General features: G+C 37.8%; 1 protein-coding gene across 1 annotated transcript in view; it reads right to left on the bottom strand.

The window, feature by feature from the left end:
- Positions 1 to 15775, bottom strand: part of SLC17A5 (solute carrier family 17 member 5) — a 30342-nt gene extending 14567 nt beyond the window's left edge. The window contains exons 1-9 of the mRNA XM_009275775.1: positions 15721 to 15775; positions 13164 to 13360; positions 11482 to 11715; positions 10876 to 10963; positions 7951 to 8037; positions 6529 to 6647; positions 5487 to 5645; positions 2896 to 3028; positions 1103 to 1250 (exon numbers count right to left, since the gene is read on the bottom strand). Of these exons, the coding sequence (XP_009274050.1) occupies positions 1103 to 1250; positions 2896 to 3028; positions 5487 to 5645; positions 6529 to 6647; positions 7951 to 8037; positions 10876 to 10963; positions 11482 to 11715; positions 13164 to 13360; positions 15721 to 15775 (1220 nt within the window). The remainder of the gene's footprint in view (positions 1 to 1102; positions 1251 to 2895; positions 3029 to 5486; positions 5646 to 6528; positions 6648 to 7950; positions 8038 to 10875; positions 10964 to 11481; positions 11716 to 13163; positions 13361 to 15720) is intronic.
- Positions 15776 to 16068: the final 293 nt, after the last annotated feature.

Here is a 16068-nt window from a genome sequence, read left to right as displayed (position 1 = left end):
TGGTGCTTAGTGCTTAGTTGCCGACTGAAGTTAAACCACGACACATATCCATCTGTTAACTTGTCTGTCGTTGCCGACTGAAGTTAAACCACGACACATATCCATCTGTTAAGTCAAAACTTGTCTGTCATCGTGGACATGACCACCATCCTTCCAACTGCCAAAGCCTGGATACCACCTTCAATTTGGACCTGAGGTCTCCCATATAAGTTGCCCAGATCTTAAGAATTTTTTTCTAGGTAACATTTCTACAAAATGTTTTTTACCCCTCTTCACTTACACTTAAACTCTTCTCATTTTACACATTAGTACAGAAACACTCTCTTCTTTGGTCATAAAGTCATTTGACCCTGCTCATATCTAAGTGCTACCGCAAACAGGTAAATGAATGACAAAGCAAAGTACTTGACTTTTACCAGTGCAAAGAATGCTTATGTGGACTTTCAAAAGAATACACATACATCCATGCTCTTCAGGAAACTGATGGATCTGTCAGATTCTGAATTTGTAACACATTGGAGAAATTACAGCCTGAAATCTAACTTTCCATTCTTAAAAGTTAGTGATTTAAGGGCAATTGTACATATCTGATTTGTCACCTACTGATAACAGGTCACCTACTCATAACAAGATTTTGATACCAGTGTATAGAATGTTTTTCAAATACAAATAATTTGCCTGTATCACAGTGCTTAAATATGGTAATGTTCATGCTAAAGGCTGATAGCTCTGATGGAAAAGTTTAAAAGAGTGAAACACTTAATTGTATTGTGCTGTTCCAAAAACACTGTCCTATTAAGATCATGAATCAAATAGGACAAAAATCTACTAAATAGAATTCCTGTAATTATATAATTTATTACTGCAGGATCTAAAATGGAATTATTCTAAACTGTTGTTCATATGATATCCTCTGCCAAACTTGCACTTTTTCCAGATACAGTGCTTAAAACTGTAAACCTGAGTCACTGTCAGTGTTTACATTCCAGGTCTGTACAGCGCATGGTCCATAGCTAAATCTCCCTGGCACCCTAGCAATACAAAAAAAAAAAGTGGTCATAAATGTATCACATGCACTAACAATAGCTTCAGCAATACTTACGAAGGTGCTATGTCCAGATGGTTGATGCTGTAGCCAGATGTGCAAAATCCTCCTAGTGTTGTTGATATGGTCACAAATGCAACAGCCAGTGCATAGTTGCAGCCTATGAAACCAGCTGCTACTAAGAACACCGCAGGTCCAATCATTCCTTTAAGACAGAAATCTTAGAATCAATGGACTTTTAACATGAGAGACATTAAGAGGCTCTAAGCTGTGTATACATTTTCTATACAACTTCCACCACCACCCAGTGTACAGAATCAAGCACTGCACTACATGCATTACAGTGGGCCTGTAAGGAAGAGCAGATGAGTTGCAAACCTGTTGCTGCCTCAGAAAACGGTAGCCAGACCAGAAAAATCCCACTCTAGCTGCAAAGAACAAACTTCAGCTAGATAAAAAATCAGCAAAAAACCAACATATACTGAAAGTGACTTCACTAATTAATGTTATTTATTGTTATAAATAGAAGCTGCACTGACACTGGTAGGTGAACAGTGCACTGCAAAGAAATTCCCATTTAACTCTCCAGGTTTCAGGAACAAACACTGACTTCTGCAGATCATAATAAAGTAGAGCTGGAAGAGTTCATACAAGTACATACATATATATAGGTATATATGCATATTTCTCTTGCAGGCACCTTCTAGAATGAGTTTTATTTCATGTTTACAAGATCTGAACATCTGGCATATCTATACAGGAGCCTGCTGTACAATTTAGAGAACCCAGACTAGCTTTAGAGTTTTTACATCAGGTACTGGAAACAGCTTAGTAGCCATCATGAGCTAGTGCATGCTGCTTCCCGTCTGCAGTCAACTTGGTACCCATTGCCCAGTACCAGAGCCCATTTACATGACCCCATCATGATCTCTGTAAACAGCTCCAAGTACATGCTTTTGTTGATGAAGCCAACCTAACAGTCCCACTTTTCCTAACACAACAGCATGTCTCCCCCTCAGTTATATATACTTGGGTATGAGGCCTTGCAGTAAACTGTATCACCAAAATGGTGTAGGCTTAAAATAAAAAAAAAAAATGCTTGAGAGTTTATTGTAAGAGCTGCTTTAAAGAAAGCAATTGAATCAGCAGAATTGAGAAGGCAGCAATGATGGGCGTACATCAAGCAGGCTGCAACTTGTGTGGATCCTGTGCCTAATCTCTTTTTTTTTTCCCCTTCTTTCCCCTGCCCCCTCTTTTAATCAGCAATCGACTTCTTCCTAAATACAGCCTCTTACCTGTATTCGTTAAAGACCTGATCTTGTTGATCTCTTGGTGATTTGATATCATCTCTCCTTCTAATTAGTCAAGACCATTTTGCATTCTTCTACCCTGGTAACAACTGTAAATTTTGCAAGTGTATTCCTATTCAGTTACTTAAGTCTTAAATAATGAAAACACTGAACAACACAGGGTTGGGAATAGGCTCGTGCAGAACAATATTCTGTCTCAGTTTGAGAAAGCCCTTCACAAGGTATCATTCTGTCAAGCAATTATCACCACTTTAATGGTGGTTCTACCTGACCATTTATTTAATCAGTTTGCTTGTAAGAATGATGTATCTTGACCTAAACAAAGCTTTTGGCAATCTCTTATCCAATAGGCCTACTTTTTTATGGAAAAAGATAGGATTTACTCTCGACAAATTAATGTACAAATAAAGCTGCTCCTCTCAAGCCATGCACAACCCTGCCTAATCTCACAGCAGAATGTCACACTACTCTGCCAAACCCTTCATTTGTCCCAGGTTGATACTATGATAGGTTCCAAAGAGAGATGGTACTTGCACCTACCTATTAGGGTAAAAGATTTGCGAACACAAACAGTGGACAAGTTCTGTTTTTCCCGTAAATAATCAGCAATTTGCCCAGACAGAATTATACATAACCAGCAGCCAAAATAAGGTAGGGCAGATAAAAAACCATTCTGTTAAGAAGATAAAAAAGACAGTTAAAACACTGAAATGACAATTCAATATGCTGAAAAATCATTTGTGCTGGAGCATTAACAGAGACTGAACCAGAGGTGTCAAAACCATCCATCCGCATAACTTTTTGGTATTACCATAAAAGAGAAACCTAGGGATAGAAAAAGCAAAGCATTTTGAAGCTACCAATGTGTAAACTCTCCATTGCATCTCAATCCATAACTGCCAATGCAGCCAGACCAAAAACTCAAAGGTTAAATCAGCAACTGGGTTCAGGAAAAAGAAAACTGTACATGAAGGTATCTTGTGGACATTAAGCTGGTCATGCAAGTTTCCAGAAACACCAATTTCAAGTAGGACAGGCTATTGAGTGAGTTACTCAAGTAAGTGGAAGCTGTAAATATTATTCAGAATTTTGAAAGCTATATGGAATCTCAGGGTTTTGTACTAGTACAACTCTTCAACATTACATTATCCCATATCTGACTGCTGAAACATCTGATGCTGGCTGTAATCAGAGACAAGATACAGAACTAGGACTTTCATTAGATCCAGGCTGGACATCCTATGATCCCAAAGCAAAGCCATTATTCAGGACCTGACATTACTTACACTGAAGTCACCTGTTAACTCCCATTACTTTAAACGAGCTGTTTAGAGACTTCTGCCTGAGTCTGCATGTTTTTCTGATGAGGGGAAACAAAAGGTACTACTAAACTGCGTAAGTTTACAGCCTTTCCATACAATTACAGATAATCACTGATAACAGAGCTATAATTTGACCTAATCTGTGATTAAAAAGAGGTACTTGGATAGCTATTGAATAGAAATACTCCAACAGTTATACACTACTATAAAATGTGTATTTGTCAAAGAAGTGAAAGCTTTCCTGGGAAATTTAATTTGAAATGAGACCAGAAACACATCCCCACCTGAAATCCACTCTATCAGCACTCAAACATGCTGCCTGTTGGGTTTCAATGCTCAGCTTTCAAAAGCAGTAAGTAAAGTTTTGAAAAATAGAAGATAGTCTCAGTAATAAAAAAACAACTTCTTTTGAAGCACTGTTCAAAGACACAGCATTATTTTTAACCAATCCCTTTATTATAGGATGGAAACTGGGACTATACAGTAGCAACTGTATAATATTTTAAACAGTGATGCAATTTCCATCTAAATATGTGGCAACAAAGTTAGTCCAACACTATTATGCAAGCTTTTTCTTTTCTTTTCTTTTTTTTAATGTTCACAACAGTCAGTACTCTAAAGACACTCCAAAAAGAAGAAACATAACCCAGTGACATAGGAAACCACTTCACAGCAGAACCTGTTAGCATTTAATGCAATGGCGTTTTATAAAACACGTAATCAAGGGCTGTTGTAGCAAATTACTTTCATAGATGTTTACGCATGTATTCCCTCAAGAGGCATAATAAGGAACCCAACCAGCAGCTTCAGCTAGTTTTTTCCAGCTTGCCCTACTGCAACCTTCTCTTCTAATGCTGAGATTCCCCATATTTTCCTCCCAAGATTGCTGGCATCACCTCTTTCTTGCACGGCGTGCATCTTCAGTTTGCTCTAACCAAGTCTCATGTGTTAAACCAGGAAAAGACTAAGCTAAACTTCTTGAAATTTCTGAGTGCCTTTTTACTTGAGCTGAACCAGCTCTCCAACTAAACTATGCTATCACCGAAACTTTCTCATTAAAGAAAGAACAGTACAGTCAAGTAATTGCTATAAATAAGAATGTTCCACCCCTGCAATTTTTCCCTGATAAATAATTTCATTTTTAAAAATTTCCTTGAAAAGCACTATTTCTGGACCTTAAGTCTATGGTTTTGTTTCATCCTATTTACCTTACTAAAAAAAGGTATTTTAACTCTGCTGCTTATTGAGGAAAGGAAAGAAAGTGACAATTTGGAAAGGGATCCAATCAGACTGAAGCTCCTCCCCACCCCTTCCCTGCCCCCGCCCCTTAAAATACTTTCAAAAATGCCACTTGTCCAATGATTTCCTTAGTTTTATTTTTCTTTACCTGGAAATGTTCTCCTTTATAAGTGAGCAAAGAAAAGTAGACAGTATTTCAGAAGCCATAAAACAAGCTATAAAATCTGAAGCAATCATACAAACCATATAACAGAAAAATATTTTTATAGTTACTGTTTTAAATCAGCAGTTAAACATGGGTAACATGCATCTTGAACCAGAAAAACGAGCTCGAAAGCTAGCATTAAACTAAATGTCAAATAAGTCCTGAAAAAAAGTGGAAATTACAAGGCAGGCAACATTTTCGATGCATCCGCTTAATTGTGGGGATTTATTTTACCATTTCCCAGCTATACGTTTACATTCCAAGGTTCTTAAACAGGTTCCTCTATATTCTAAACAGCAGGGAAGGTTTCTGTTATTTCATTTCTTTAATTCAGAAGAAAGTGACTGTATTTTTATTTATCTTACCTCCTGTGCATCAAACCGCAGGATCTCCTTCATGTATGTGGGCAAGAGCGTAAGAAGTGTATAGAAAGTCCAATTATAAGAGAAGTGTGCCACAACAATAGCCCAGAGCGGAAGGGACTCCAGTATAGGTCTCCAAGGAACAGATTTCTGTGTAGAAAGCTAGCAAGCAGGAGGCAGAGAAAAAGGGAAGAGAAAGAGTGATCAGAACATCATCATGAACATTTACTAGATACAGTGTTTTGATCCTACCCAAATCTAGGCTGATCATTCATTCCGAAGAGCACAAAATGAGTCTCAGTTGATAGATGCAAGTCATCAGCAATGAATGAATTACTGTGTTCAGTTCTCACTGAAGGTAACCTAATGTATGTTACTGCTCTGTTGTTTACTATTGCAAAGTAAACCAATTACTATTATGTTTTGTAATCAGAATTTCCAAAAGTATGCCTTCCCTTGTTGAGATTTGTTGCCTCCTGCTTTTACTATAAATGATTAAATATTTAAAGTCACCCCTCGTGTTTATTTAGCTGAATCTTTCCTACTCAATCCTAGATATTAACTTTGGTCACTCAGCCAGCTTCACAGGTTGTAAATACATATCCCCAGTCACAGGAAGAAATTCTTATGCACTTTAGGAACTGGCTCATTAGCGTTTTCAAAATGTTTTCTCTGCAAACAGTGATCTCTCTCTTACTCTAGAAGACACATTGAAAAAAAGTTGTAAAATGTTGTATTGTGAAGTTTAAAGACGTTATACAGTTCTGGATCTAGTTTAAAGAGAAGTGATAGACTTGAGCTTTTTATTTAAAAAGCATCGCAACAACGTCTGTGACAAAAGGCATTATTACAAATGCTTTGTCCGATTACCAATTGTTTCTCACTTATACAACTGCACTGTATTCTTAATTTTTTGTTTGACAAATTCTGCCTCTATCTCAGATTAAGGATGTTTCTCTAGACATCAACAGAGCATGATGCTAATCACAATATTTGTGGTTTATGTTCTTACTTAAGTAAGTATGACTATACTAAAGTGCTGTACCTGATCTTTTAGAGAAGAGAGTATATATTCTCTTTCAGCATGTGAAATGCTCCTGTGAGTTTCTGGTGTATCACTAACCAACCACATCCAGAAGAAGAACCATAACACGCCAAGTGTACCTATTTGTTGGGAAAAGATGGGTAAAGAGATAGAACTAAAAACATAAGCAATTATACCCAGTGAATAACACTCTCAGATGATTTAGTTAGAAGTTTTTTCCAAATACTCTAATATAATTTTAATGAACATTATTGTTCTATCTACTTACAAACAGTAGTTCCCCAAAGTGGTTTAACAATGCACATTTAGAGGTAATAAACAGAGGACTAAGCAGGAAAGTGTTTTTTTGTGGGTTTGGTTTTTTTTTTTCCTCTTCCTCTTGGAAGTGCCTCATACAGCAAGAAAATTGCATACACATATATATTGTATTTTTATCAGTCACATGGAACAGCCACAAAGGATATGGCTCAACCGGGGGGGGGGGGGGCAGAGGTACGAGATCACCGGGGAACGGGAGCGTTTCACGCGCGTTAATGTAACTCCACACCCGGGAAATCATATTTGAGACTCGGAGGGGGGGCCGGGGGGGGGGGGGGGGGAAATTATCACATTAATCACAAAAAATACTTTGTGCACATACACAGAATATCACTACATACAGCTTAACTGATGTACCAGTTCTCCTTTTCTTTTTTAAGCCAAACCCCAGGACTGTAATTTGAAAAAGGTAATTTTTCAATAGTCAGTCCAAATCAACTGTACTTTTATGTAACTATAACAATGTAACTTATTCCATTTTGTCCAATTCTTCGATTTGAACCCATTTTATTTATACAAAAATTGGAGGTGGTTTTGTTGAGGAAAGTGTAACCCTTGTCTTTTATTCCGATTCTCCTTCCCCATGCAGAATACGAAACGGCTCAGGCATGCAAATAGACCTATAAAAAGCATCAGTTAGATCTATGACATGCTGTTAGAAAATATTTTCTGTGTTTGAGCTTCTTCTAGAACATAACTCACAATAAACATGCTATGCCTTGCATTTTGGGCATTCCTTCAGGATTCCTGTGACCACTAGAGCGATTTTCCACACAGTTTCCTTTTAAAGCAGCAGTAACTTTTCACATGTTCTTTCATTCAGAGTAGAAGTTTGTTCCTGGGATTAAAGTTATTAACTCAATTTCACACTTCAAATAAGAACTATTGTCCAACTCAGAGACAGCTTTGCTCATTGGAAGCAAGGCTTACATAGCCACACTGAGTAATCTACTTAGCTTTAAATATCTCCAATTTCCCAGGAGGAATAAAATAGCAAACCTATATGTCAACCACATGTTTAAAACTTAAAATAAGTTTTATAATATACCATGCTTTTCAAAAAGAATATGGATTGTACTTTTAATAATTAAAAAAACCACTTACCAAATATGTAAAACACATAAACCCAGTTCATATAGTAGCAAATTAAACCAGAGAGTGGCAGAGAGACAACAGTTCCCAGCTGTGCACCTACCAGAAGAAAGCAAAACCAAGTGGAAAAACAATAATTAAATGTCCTATAAGCCCGTTAAACTAAGTGGTATTTCACAGTTACTTTATTTTATTTTTCTGTAATAAATCATGCAGAAAAGATTTGTCACCACCACTAGAGGGCTGCCATTTCACCTTAAAGAAACACAGGCACAATAAGCTGCTTTGTCAGCTCAAAGTAAACGGAGTCACAAAGCCCTAAGCATCCAAAATTACAAGCAAAAAGCAATAAAAGACAGGCATTCTTGGCACATTCATCTCCAATAAAGTGATGGCTCTAGTACATCCAAAACAATGCAAATTAGTCAACTGGCATTGCTGCAAAACACGAGAGTGCTGACCACAGTACAATTAAGGACTTGGGGGGGGGGGGAATATTCTGACTTGATATAATCAATTTGCATTTCTCATAACTGCTACTAGCTCCACAGAAACAGGAATGCTAGAAACAAGAGCCAGAAGGCATCCATATGACCAGCAGGTTCAAATCCCACTGTCCCTGAATTCGACAGGGTGTAGGATCAGGCAAGGAAGAAGGGAAAGATAAGCAGATTCCAGTTCAGATACAAGCCAAAAGCAGGAAAGAACTATTCTTGACTTTATAATTCAATATACATTTTGCAAAGGATAGCAGGTTCCCCCCACCGCCCCAAATCTAAACCAGAAACCCAACCCATATTATTTACATACTTAAGAACTCTATCGGTGATAAATAGTAGACCTTGTCTCTCAATGTTAGCTATGCGATCACTTCTCCAAACCTAATCTCAACTCAGAAAACATTATATTATGTTGATATGCTGCCTGCCTCGATTCCATCTTCATGGAAACAGTAATTTTTATTTGAGGCAGAAAGCTTCAACCACGAACAAAAAAACCGCATACTTTATGCAAAATATAAAACATAATAACAACTACATATAACCTCAATCATATGTTCTCTTAGAAAATCAACATGATCATGACCACAGACCACATGACTGCCAACCATGAAAACGTGGGGAAAAAGAAACACTCTGCTAAGTTTACACAAGATGCCTTATCCATCCATGACTGCTAACAATTGGCAGTTCAAAGCCACAGCCTCTTCTCACTAGTACACTAGCATATAGTTTCACAAGACAAAAGGACAGTTTAAAAGCTCCCAATTGTTAAATTCAGTAGATGTCAATCCCAACTCTGTGCTCTCTGCTTAACTTGTGTGCTGGCTCTCACATGAAGACTTCTTTTAAAGCAGATTTAACTCACTAATATGGCAGAAAACAGATACAAAAAAAAAAAAGAGAAAAAGCTTTCTGCTGCATTAGGTGGGTTAAGTGGTTCATGGAAGGGTCTGATGAGTGCCTGAAATAGCACAAAGGAAGGAATGAGACACTTGGCTAGGAAGGAAGTGAGGAAGTGTGAGAAAGAAAGGATTAAGGCTTCGTTCCTGTTGGCACAAGTGAGCCACTAGACTGGCTTAGCTGCTTGAGAAACTGTAGCCGCAGTTTACATGGTATAGCCCTGTCTTCTTGATGAAACCCACATCGAATAAGAAAGCTGTAACAGAATTAATACTAACAAGCGTGAGTAAAGCAAACTATTACTTCATTAAGTGAATGCAAAATTTGTCATCCTCAAAGAAATAATATCAATTCTGACTAGTAAATTTAGAAAGCTACATTTTTCACCTGTCCCACAAATACTGCATTGAGCAACGTGACCAACCAATAAACCCCTAAAACAGATGAAGGCTCAGGGGAGATGGGCAAGAGCAATGTGTCCATGAAGCTCAGGGAATAATACAGGGTGTGACTGACCACAGCTGTTGCAAAGAAAGCTGACTTTATCTCAACACAAAGGGGACCAGAGGGTGGCCTTTGTTTTAGATAAACAGCTATGTCAGTTGAGTGGCTCACCTGACTATATCAACTGTTGAGTGGATCAGCTGGTGGTGTAAATGTTTCTCCCTGAGTTCATTAAAAATGTGACTGTCTCACTGAGTTAAGACGGACCAGCATGAGGGGAATACATGGCTCATCGCAACATAAAGTATAAAAACTAAACAACTAACAACAGAATTTCTAAGAGAACAAACATACTTGAGCTGCCTTCAACCCTTCAACCCTTCAATTCCTTCCTGGCGACTGGGGATTCCCAGCATCACGATGGTGAGCACATTAAAGACCAGTAATGCAAATGTGTATTGCAATTGCTATATTTTGCTAAGTGTTAACTTATACTGCAAGCACAGTACAAATGTATTTTGTATCACTCTGCTAAATCAAAAATCCTGTGTAACATCAACTATCTTCAAATAAGTAAAATTGATATCAAACATTACACCTTCCACGTGTGGAATATCTAAAAGAATCTGGTCAGGGAGTACTGGACTCTGACAAGGAGCTCTTGCAGCAATACCTGGGACCTTGGATGTTTTCTTCCGTGAGTTCCTCCAAAAACACTTAACCCCAAAAAACCGAACTAACCAACCACCTCTATCCCCTGATTCTGCCTCAGCTTTTTTGTTCTTGATACTAAATCTCCTTTATTTACAGTATCTTCTATTAATCAGCTTCACAGTAACTCTTTGCACCACTTTATACCAAAGTTAGTCTGAAGTTTATACTTAGTTGCAGATCAATACCTTTTCTCAGAGTTATAAGAGCCATGAATAAATGAAGATAATGAATACAAAGCAAGATTTAATTCAATGTTATGCTTTCCAGATTAAATGCTGATTAAAATTTACAATATAAATCCCTTTGATTTAAGTCAATCCTCACTGTTACTGCAGTAAAAATGTATAATCCCGTTATCAGCGTGGGAATTTCTCACCTGCATATGAAATACTAAGGAGCTTGCTGCGTTCCAGTGGAGGAGCCCAAGAAGACCACATTGAATGCATAGCTGGGAAGGTAACACCCTAGAAAACAACATTTCATTCTGTTGAAATGCAACAATTTTAGAACTCCCTTCAACTTTGCATGTTTCAAAGCATATTTCATTAAAAAGCAGTAGTACAATCTGTTAATTTCTTGTTTAGCAAGAAACCACTTTAAAAAAGTGTGCAAGGCATGAGAGTAAGTAGGCAGAATTAATTTCTCCTGCTTTTGATTCTGTATATATTGGAAAAGCTGCAAGAATACAAACAATACTGTTCTGAGCTCCTGGTTTCTGACAAATGAGAAGGGATAATTCTAGCTTTGTCTCAAGTGTCCTTACAAATAAAACCTTTTTCTTATATGAAACGCTTAAGCTAAAATACTGGGCAAACTTTTTAATTATTCAAAAAAATTAAAACTAAGCTACTCAAAATGAAACAATCCATACACTACTCCGGCATACTGACACCCACAGGGTCTAATCACTACAATTTATTAATAAAGTATTCAGATACATTTTCAAGTTACATTTTCAAGTTACGTAGAGAAAAAGGATTACCTCTCCCAGTCCTTCCAAGGCTCTGACAGCTATGAGGTAGCCAACCCCCAAATTTGCAGCTAAGGGAGTAAGCAAGGTGAATACAGAGGTACCAAAGACGCCAAACCCCAGTAACAGCTTCCCTCCAATTTTGCTTGCAAGATATCCTCCTGGAATCTGAGTAATGATATAGCCATAGAAAAAAGAACCAAGGATCCATCCCTGAGTATCAGCATCCCAAGAATACTTTTCCCCCTAAAAAGAGAAAAAAAACCCAACCAAAATGCAGGAAGTTCAAAATAGCAGTTTCTCTGACCATATTTTATACAACTTTGATCCATCCTTTACACCTAAATTACAAATCTTTCATGGCCTCCACCCTAGGGTCTCCTTCCTCTACACATCTATACTGCAATCAAAGTTGTGCTGAAAGCTAATTCACGTAGTTTACAGTCTGTCCAGACATATCTAGCTCAGGTATGAAAATCCCACAACGTGGAATGTAAGTGCTTGAGCAGTTATCCTTTTTGAGTAACTTGGGTTAGGTGACACAAGTACAGACTACATAGTCTGCATGAGCGCGAATCCCACTTCTGTATCACAGTGTGGACATTCTGTCACGCTCTAGAAAATGGCTTTTCCTGCAGAAAATTTATGGACAGAAAAGCACACAAGGAGATGCAGATGCCTGAATTTAATATAAAGAAAGAGAGCAGCCAAGGACAGGATGCACAAGGGTAGGTGGAAGAATGGGATAAGCACAGCAGAGGGAAGATGAGTTTAGTGGACAAAGTAAGAAAACCAAAGATGATCGAGATAAGGAGCCTGAAGCTATAAAGGAAGTCAGCAAGAAGTCATGAACTGTTGCCCAATAAAGTGATTCTGAAGTTTAGGAGCACTTCCAAAAGCCCAATTTATGAGCATCTAAATAAGCAGCATACATTTCACAGAAGTGATGAGACAGAATCTTCCTCCCATAAAGTCTGCAGTTATAATTTGCTTGTGATAAATAATAAATGACCTCTAAACAAGCAAACAAAATAAAGGCAGGAAGACGGCAAGAGTGCTCGGTAATAAACTTCAATTATAAGGTCAGATCTATGCAAGTCCAAATTCACAAAGTTGGGTGGTTTTTTGCTTGTGTTTTTTTTTTTTTCTTTAAAGCATTTTTTCATATCCAACAGTTCTGTTCAGTTAAGAAATGGGATTTTAAGGATTACTGGAAGGGAAGTAAGAGATAAAGGATATAAAGATAAGGATCATGATCTGGGAAAGAAATCAAAGAAGTGAGAACAATATTACATATTAATTTGTAATGAAGTTTCATGCCATTGAGACTGTATGAAGAACAGGCAAATATGGACAGTGATGTGAGCTCTGACGCAGATGTAACAGTAACAGTTGATCACTGGCATATAAAACAGTGAGTCATAATAGATCTACAAGGTCAGATTAGCCAATTTGTAAGGAATAGCGCAGAAAGGATGTACGTAGAAAAACCTGACCCTGAGCACAGCACTTCTAAATTAGCTAGTCATTTAAGGCTATTATTTTTCAGAATAGCTTTAAAAGAACCACTGAAAAGGCCATCCGGTAAAGAGCAGCCTGTTCTCTTGCCACCTAAGCATGAGTCATCAATCACAGACTTCTATTAAAAAGACTTTTACATGCCACATTACAGGACAATATGTTTAAGATCTCACCGTTGTGTTGCGAGGAACATTTATGGTGGAGGAATGCTCTGGACACACGTTGGAAGTTGTATTCTTTGTTAAGCTTGTGTTAGGTTCTACCATATCCACCAGAGCAACACTTAGGTTCACACGTAATGCGTACAGGAGGAAGAACCCAAAAAAGGCCAGTAGTGCTAGATTGTAGCGAGCTGAGCAGCATGCAGGGACTGAAATGAGAGTAAATGACAATTTTTTGTTTTAACAGAACCTAACAAAAATAAGAACAACTGATAAGCAGTTTTTACTAATAACTTCGTAAATTTATGGGTAAGAAAAACATATGTAAGACAACAAGCTAATTGTTCTAGTCTTAAGGGGCGTATTCAATAGGGGTAGAGGCTGAGGGTAGAAAAAAGAAAAAGCCCACTTTTCTATTGATGTGCAAAACAAATGTAATTCTGGTTTAGACAACTGGTAGCTACCCGCACAAGTGTAGGGGCTGCAGTGGAAGTGTGGTGTGTGGTCTGCGGAAATGGATTTAGAAACATGGTTTCAAAAGTCCTCTCCAAAATACAGTAATATTTATTCAAAGTAGAACTTCACACTAAAAAAAAAAAAACCCAAGATTAACGGGAACCCTGTCATATATGTGAAAACGATTCAAGAAAAAACAGAGACTCTTAAAGTAGTGTTAAAGAACAGTCATTGAGATTCCAGGCTGTTTTCTATGACAAGTTTTCCTTCTATGAGTTTGCTTATAAAGGAATATGCATTTGCTGACAGCTGCCAAACAGAGAAAACTAGCAGAAAGGCGAATGGCAAACACTGCGGTGGCACTGTGAAAGCAATAGTTTCCCAGTTGCCCAGTACACCCCTCTTCTGCAGTCACCATACAACAATGAAGTTGACAAAGGAAAATGAGTCTTAGATTCAGCATAAAATCTGTGTTATGGCATTAAGTCAACTCTGTCAGCTGTTTAAACCCAGATATCAGACTTTGTACTGTAACACGGTTATTGATTCCCCTTCTACAGTAGTATACAGGAGCATTTGGCAGAGATCATTCATCAGTACCAGGAGATTCAGATCAGAGTTGAGCTGTAACTTGGCCAGCACATGACCAGTGGCAATAAATTTTGTATCTATACAAAACAGAGTTCACAGCTCTGCAGATACTCTTTATTAACTGGGAATATCTGAACCTACTGAGGAGAAATGTCAAACTGTTGAGAAACTACTTGGAGAATCTGCTGAATTTACAAATAGTTTGGGGGTGGAGTTGTGAGGAAACTATGGTGCTAACAAAAAATTTTATAACCTGGACATCTTAAACTCTGGGAGGGTTTGGGGATCAGCACCTGCAGATATTACATCAGTCTACAGTGATCTCATCTTTCTCTGACTATTCAGAATTCAAATGATGACTAGAACAAGTATATCTACGAACAACAGGATTGACTGGAGCTTCATCTGCTACTGCAGTATGTCTCTTGACTGGATTCTCTGATCTGCAGTAAGAAGCAAAAAACATGCCCTGTGGACAAGCTAACTAAAGACTCTCCCCTTCCCAGTAACCTCCTTTAAAGAAGGAATGAGCCTGTGTGATTTTGTCTTTTTCAGTGGGGGCACCAACAGAGCCTTTCTGCAAGACTGTATTTTTCATGAAAGTAGTAGAACTTTCCCACTTTTGAAGTCTCTAACTGTGACCAACCTTATGTGAAGTTCATTATGGCTGCACAAGTTGTTAAAATGACACAGACAGGCTGTATTTGCTATGTTCATTTAGTAAATGAGTAATAAGTGAGGTTACTGTGCAAATATGCAAAACGTCTTCCAGATCTGCTGTAATTGCAGGTCTTGCCTCAGTAGCATTTGAAAGAGGCATATCTGATTTTTAAATGTCATGAAGGAGAGCAGCCAAGATTTTATTGCTTACTTTAAAAACAATAAGCACCAAAAGCAGGAAGTGCTCAGTGCACAAAAACTAGTCAAGCAGCTTCATTGTCCTTTATTGTTGTTTAAAAAGCAGTTTGCCTTCAGTAGAAAAACATATAGTCATATAATTTATAACAATGAATATAATTACAGGTAAAGCTATTTAACCTTTCCACTGCCTGTATTTGCTGGGGTTAAACAATAATAACAGAGGCTGAATATCACACTGATGAAGTAACCCTTCCTTAGAAATGCAGATTAACTGGAACATCCATTACTCTTCCTCTGGAAGCCTCTTACTAGTATACACCTTGTCTGGAGAGCAAGCTCCACAAAACAGACGTGCAAGAACTTAAGATCACTAATGTCAGATTTTTTTGAACTGTAATTAGTTTATCATAAAAATCTAACAAACATGTAGATCTGCAAGTCTGAAACAAATGGCTGCTAAATTATTGCTTCCCTGTCTTTCCACTAAGTGCATTCGCAATACCTGAGAATATTAGATCAAGTTAACAGAACAGAAGATTCGAGAAGATTCCAGATGCATTTCAGTCATCCACCTCTTCAGGAGATTACCGTAATCAAAGAGACACAGACATTCACCCCCCCTAAAGTTTAAGGCTGCTAACCATGATGTTCAAGGTCTTACCTTGATTGGTAGTCTTGGGTTCTACATCTATAGTTAATTCTGATTTCAGGGGCATGTTTTATAATACTGTAGCTATAATTGAACAAGATTCTTAAATTGCAGTTAAAAGAATAGGTCTGTGCTGCAAGTTGCACGGCAGTTAAAGGAAGTTGCTCTTCTGCTGTATTTTTCTTTGTGGGCGAGGTGAACCACCTCAACTGGAACATGCTGCATTGTGCAAACTTAAGAACATATTGCTTTAATAACCGTTTTGAACTCAAATTTCTCTCTTTCTGGCACTTTTAAGTCATTTTGTTAGCAGCCCCTCTTGCTGCAGTTATACATTTCCCAAGTAGGTTAGAGTATTTT

The sequence above is a fragment of the Aptenodytes forsteri genome, unplaced genomic scaffold, assembly GCF_000699145.1.
Source record: "Aptenodytes forsteri isolate BGI_AS27 unplaced genomic scaffold, ASM69914v1 Scaffold256, whole genome shotgun sequence".
Lineage (NCBI taxonomy): Eukaryota > Metazoa > Chordata > Aves > Sphenisciformes > Spheniscidae > Aptenodytes > Aptenodytes forsteri.
Note: the sequence above shows the minus strand (reverse complement) of the source record. Positions and strands in the feature narration are given on the sequence as shown.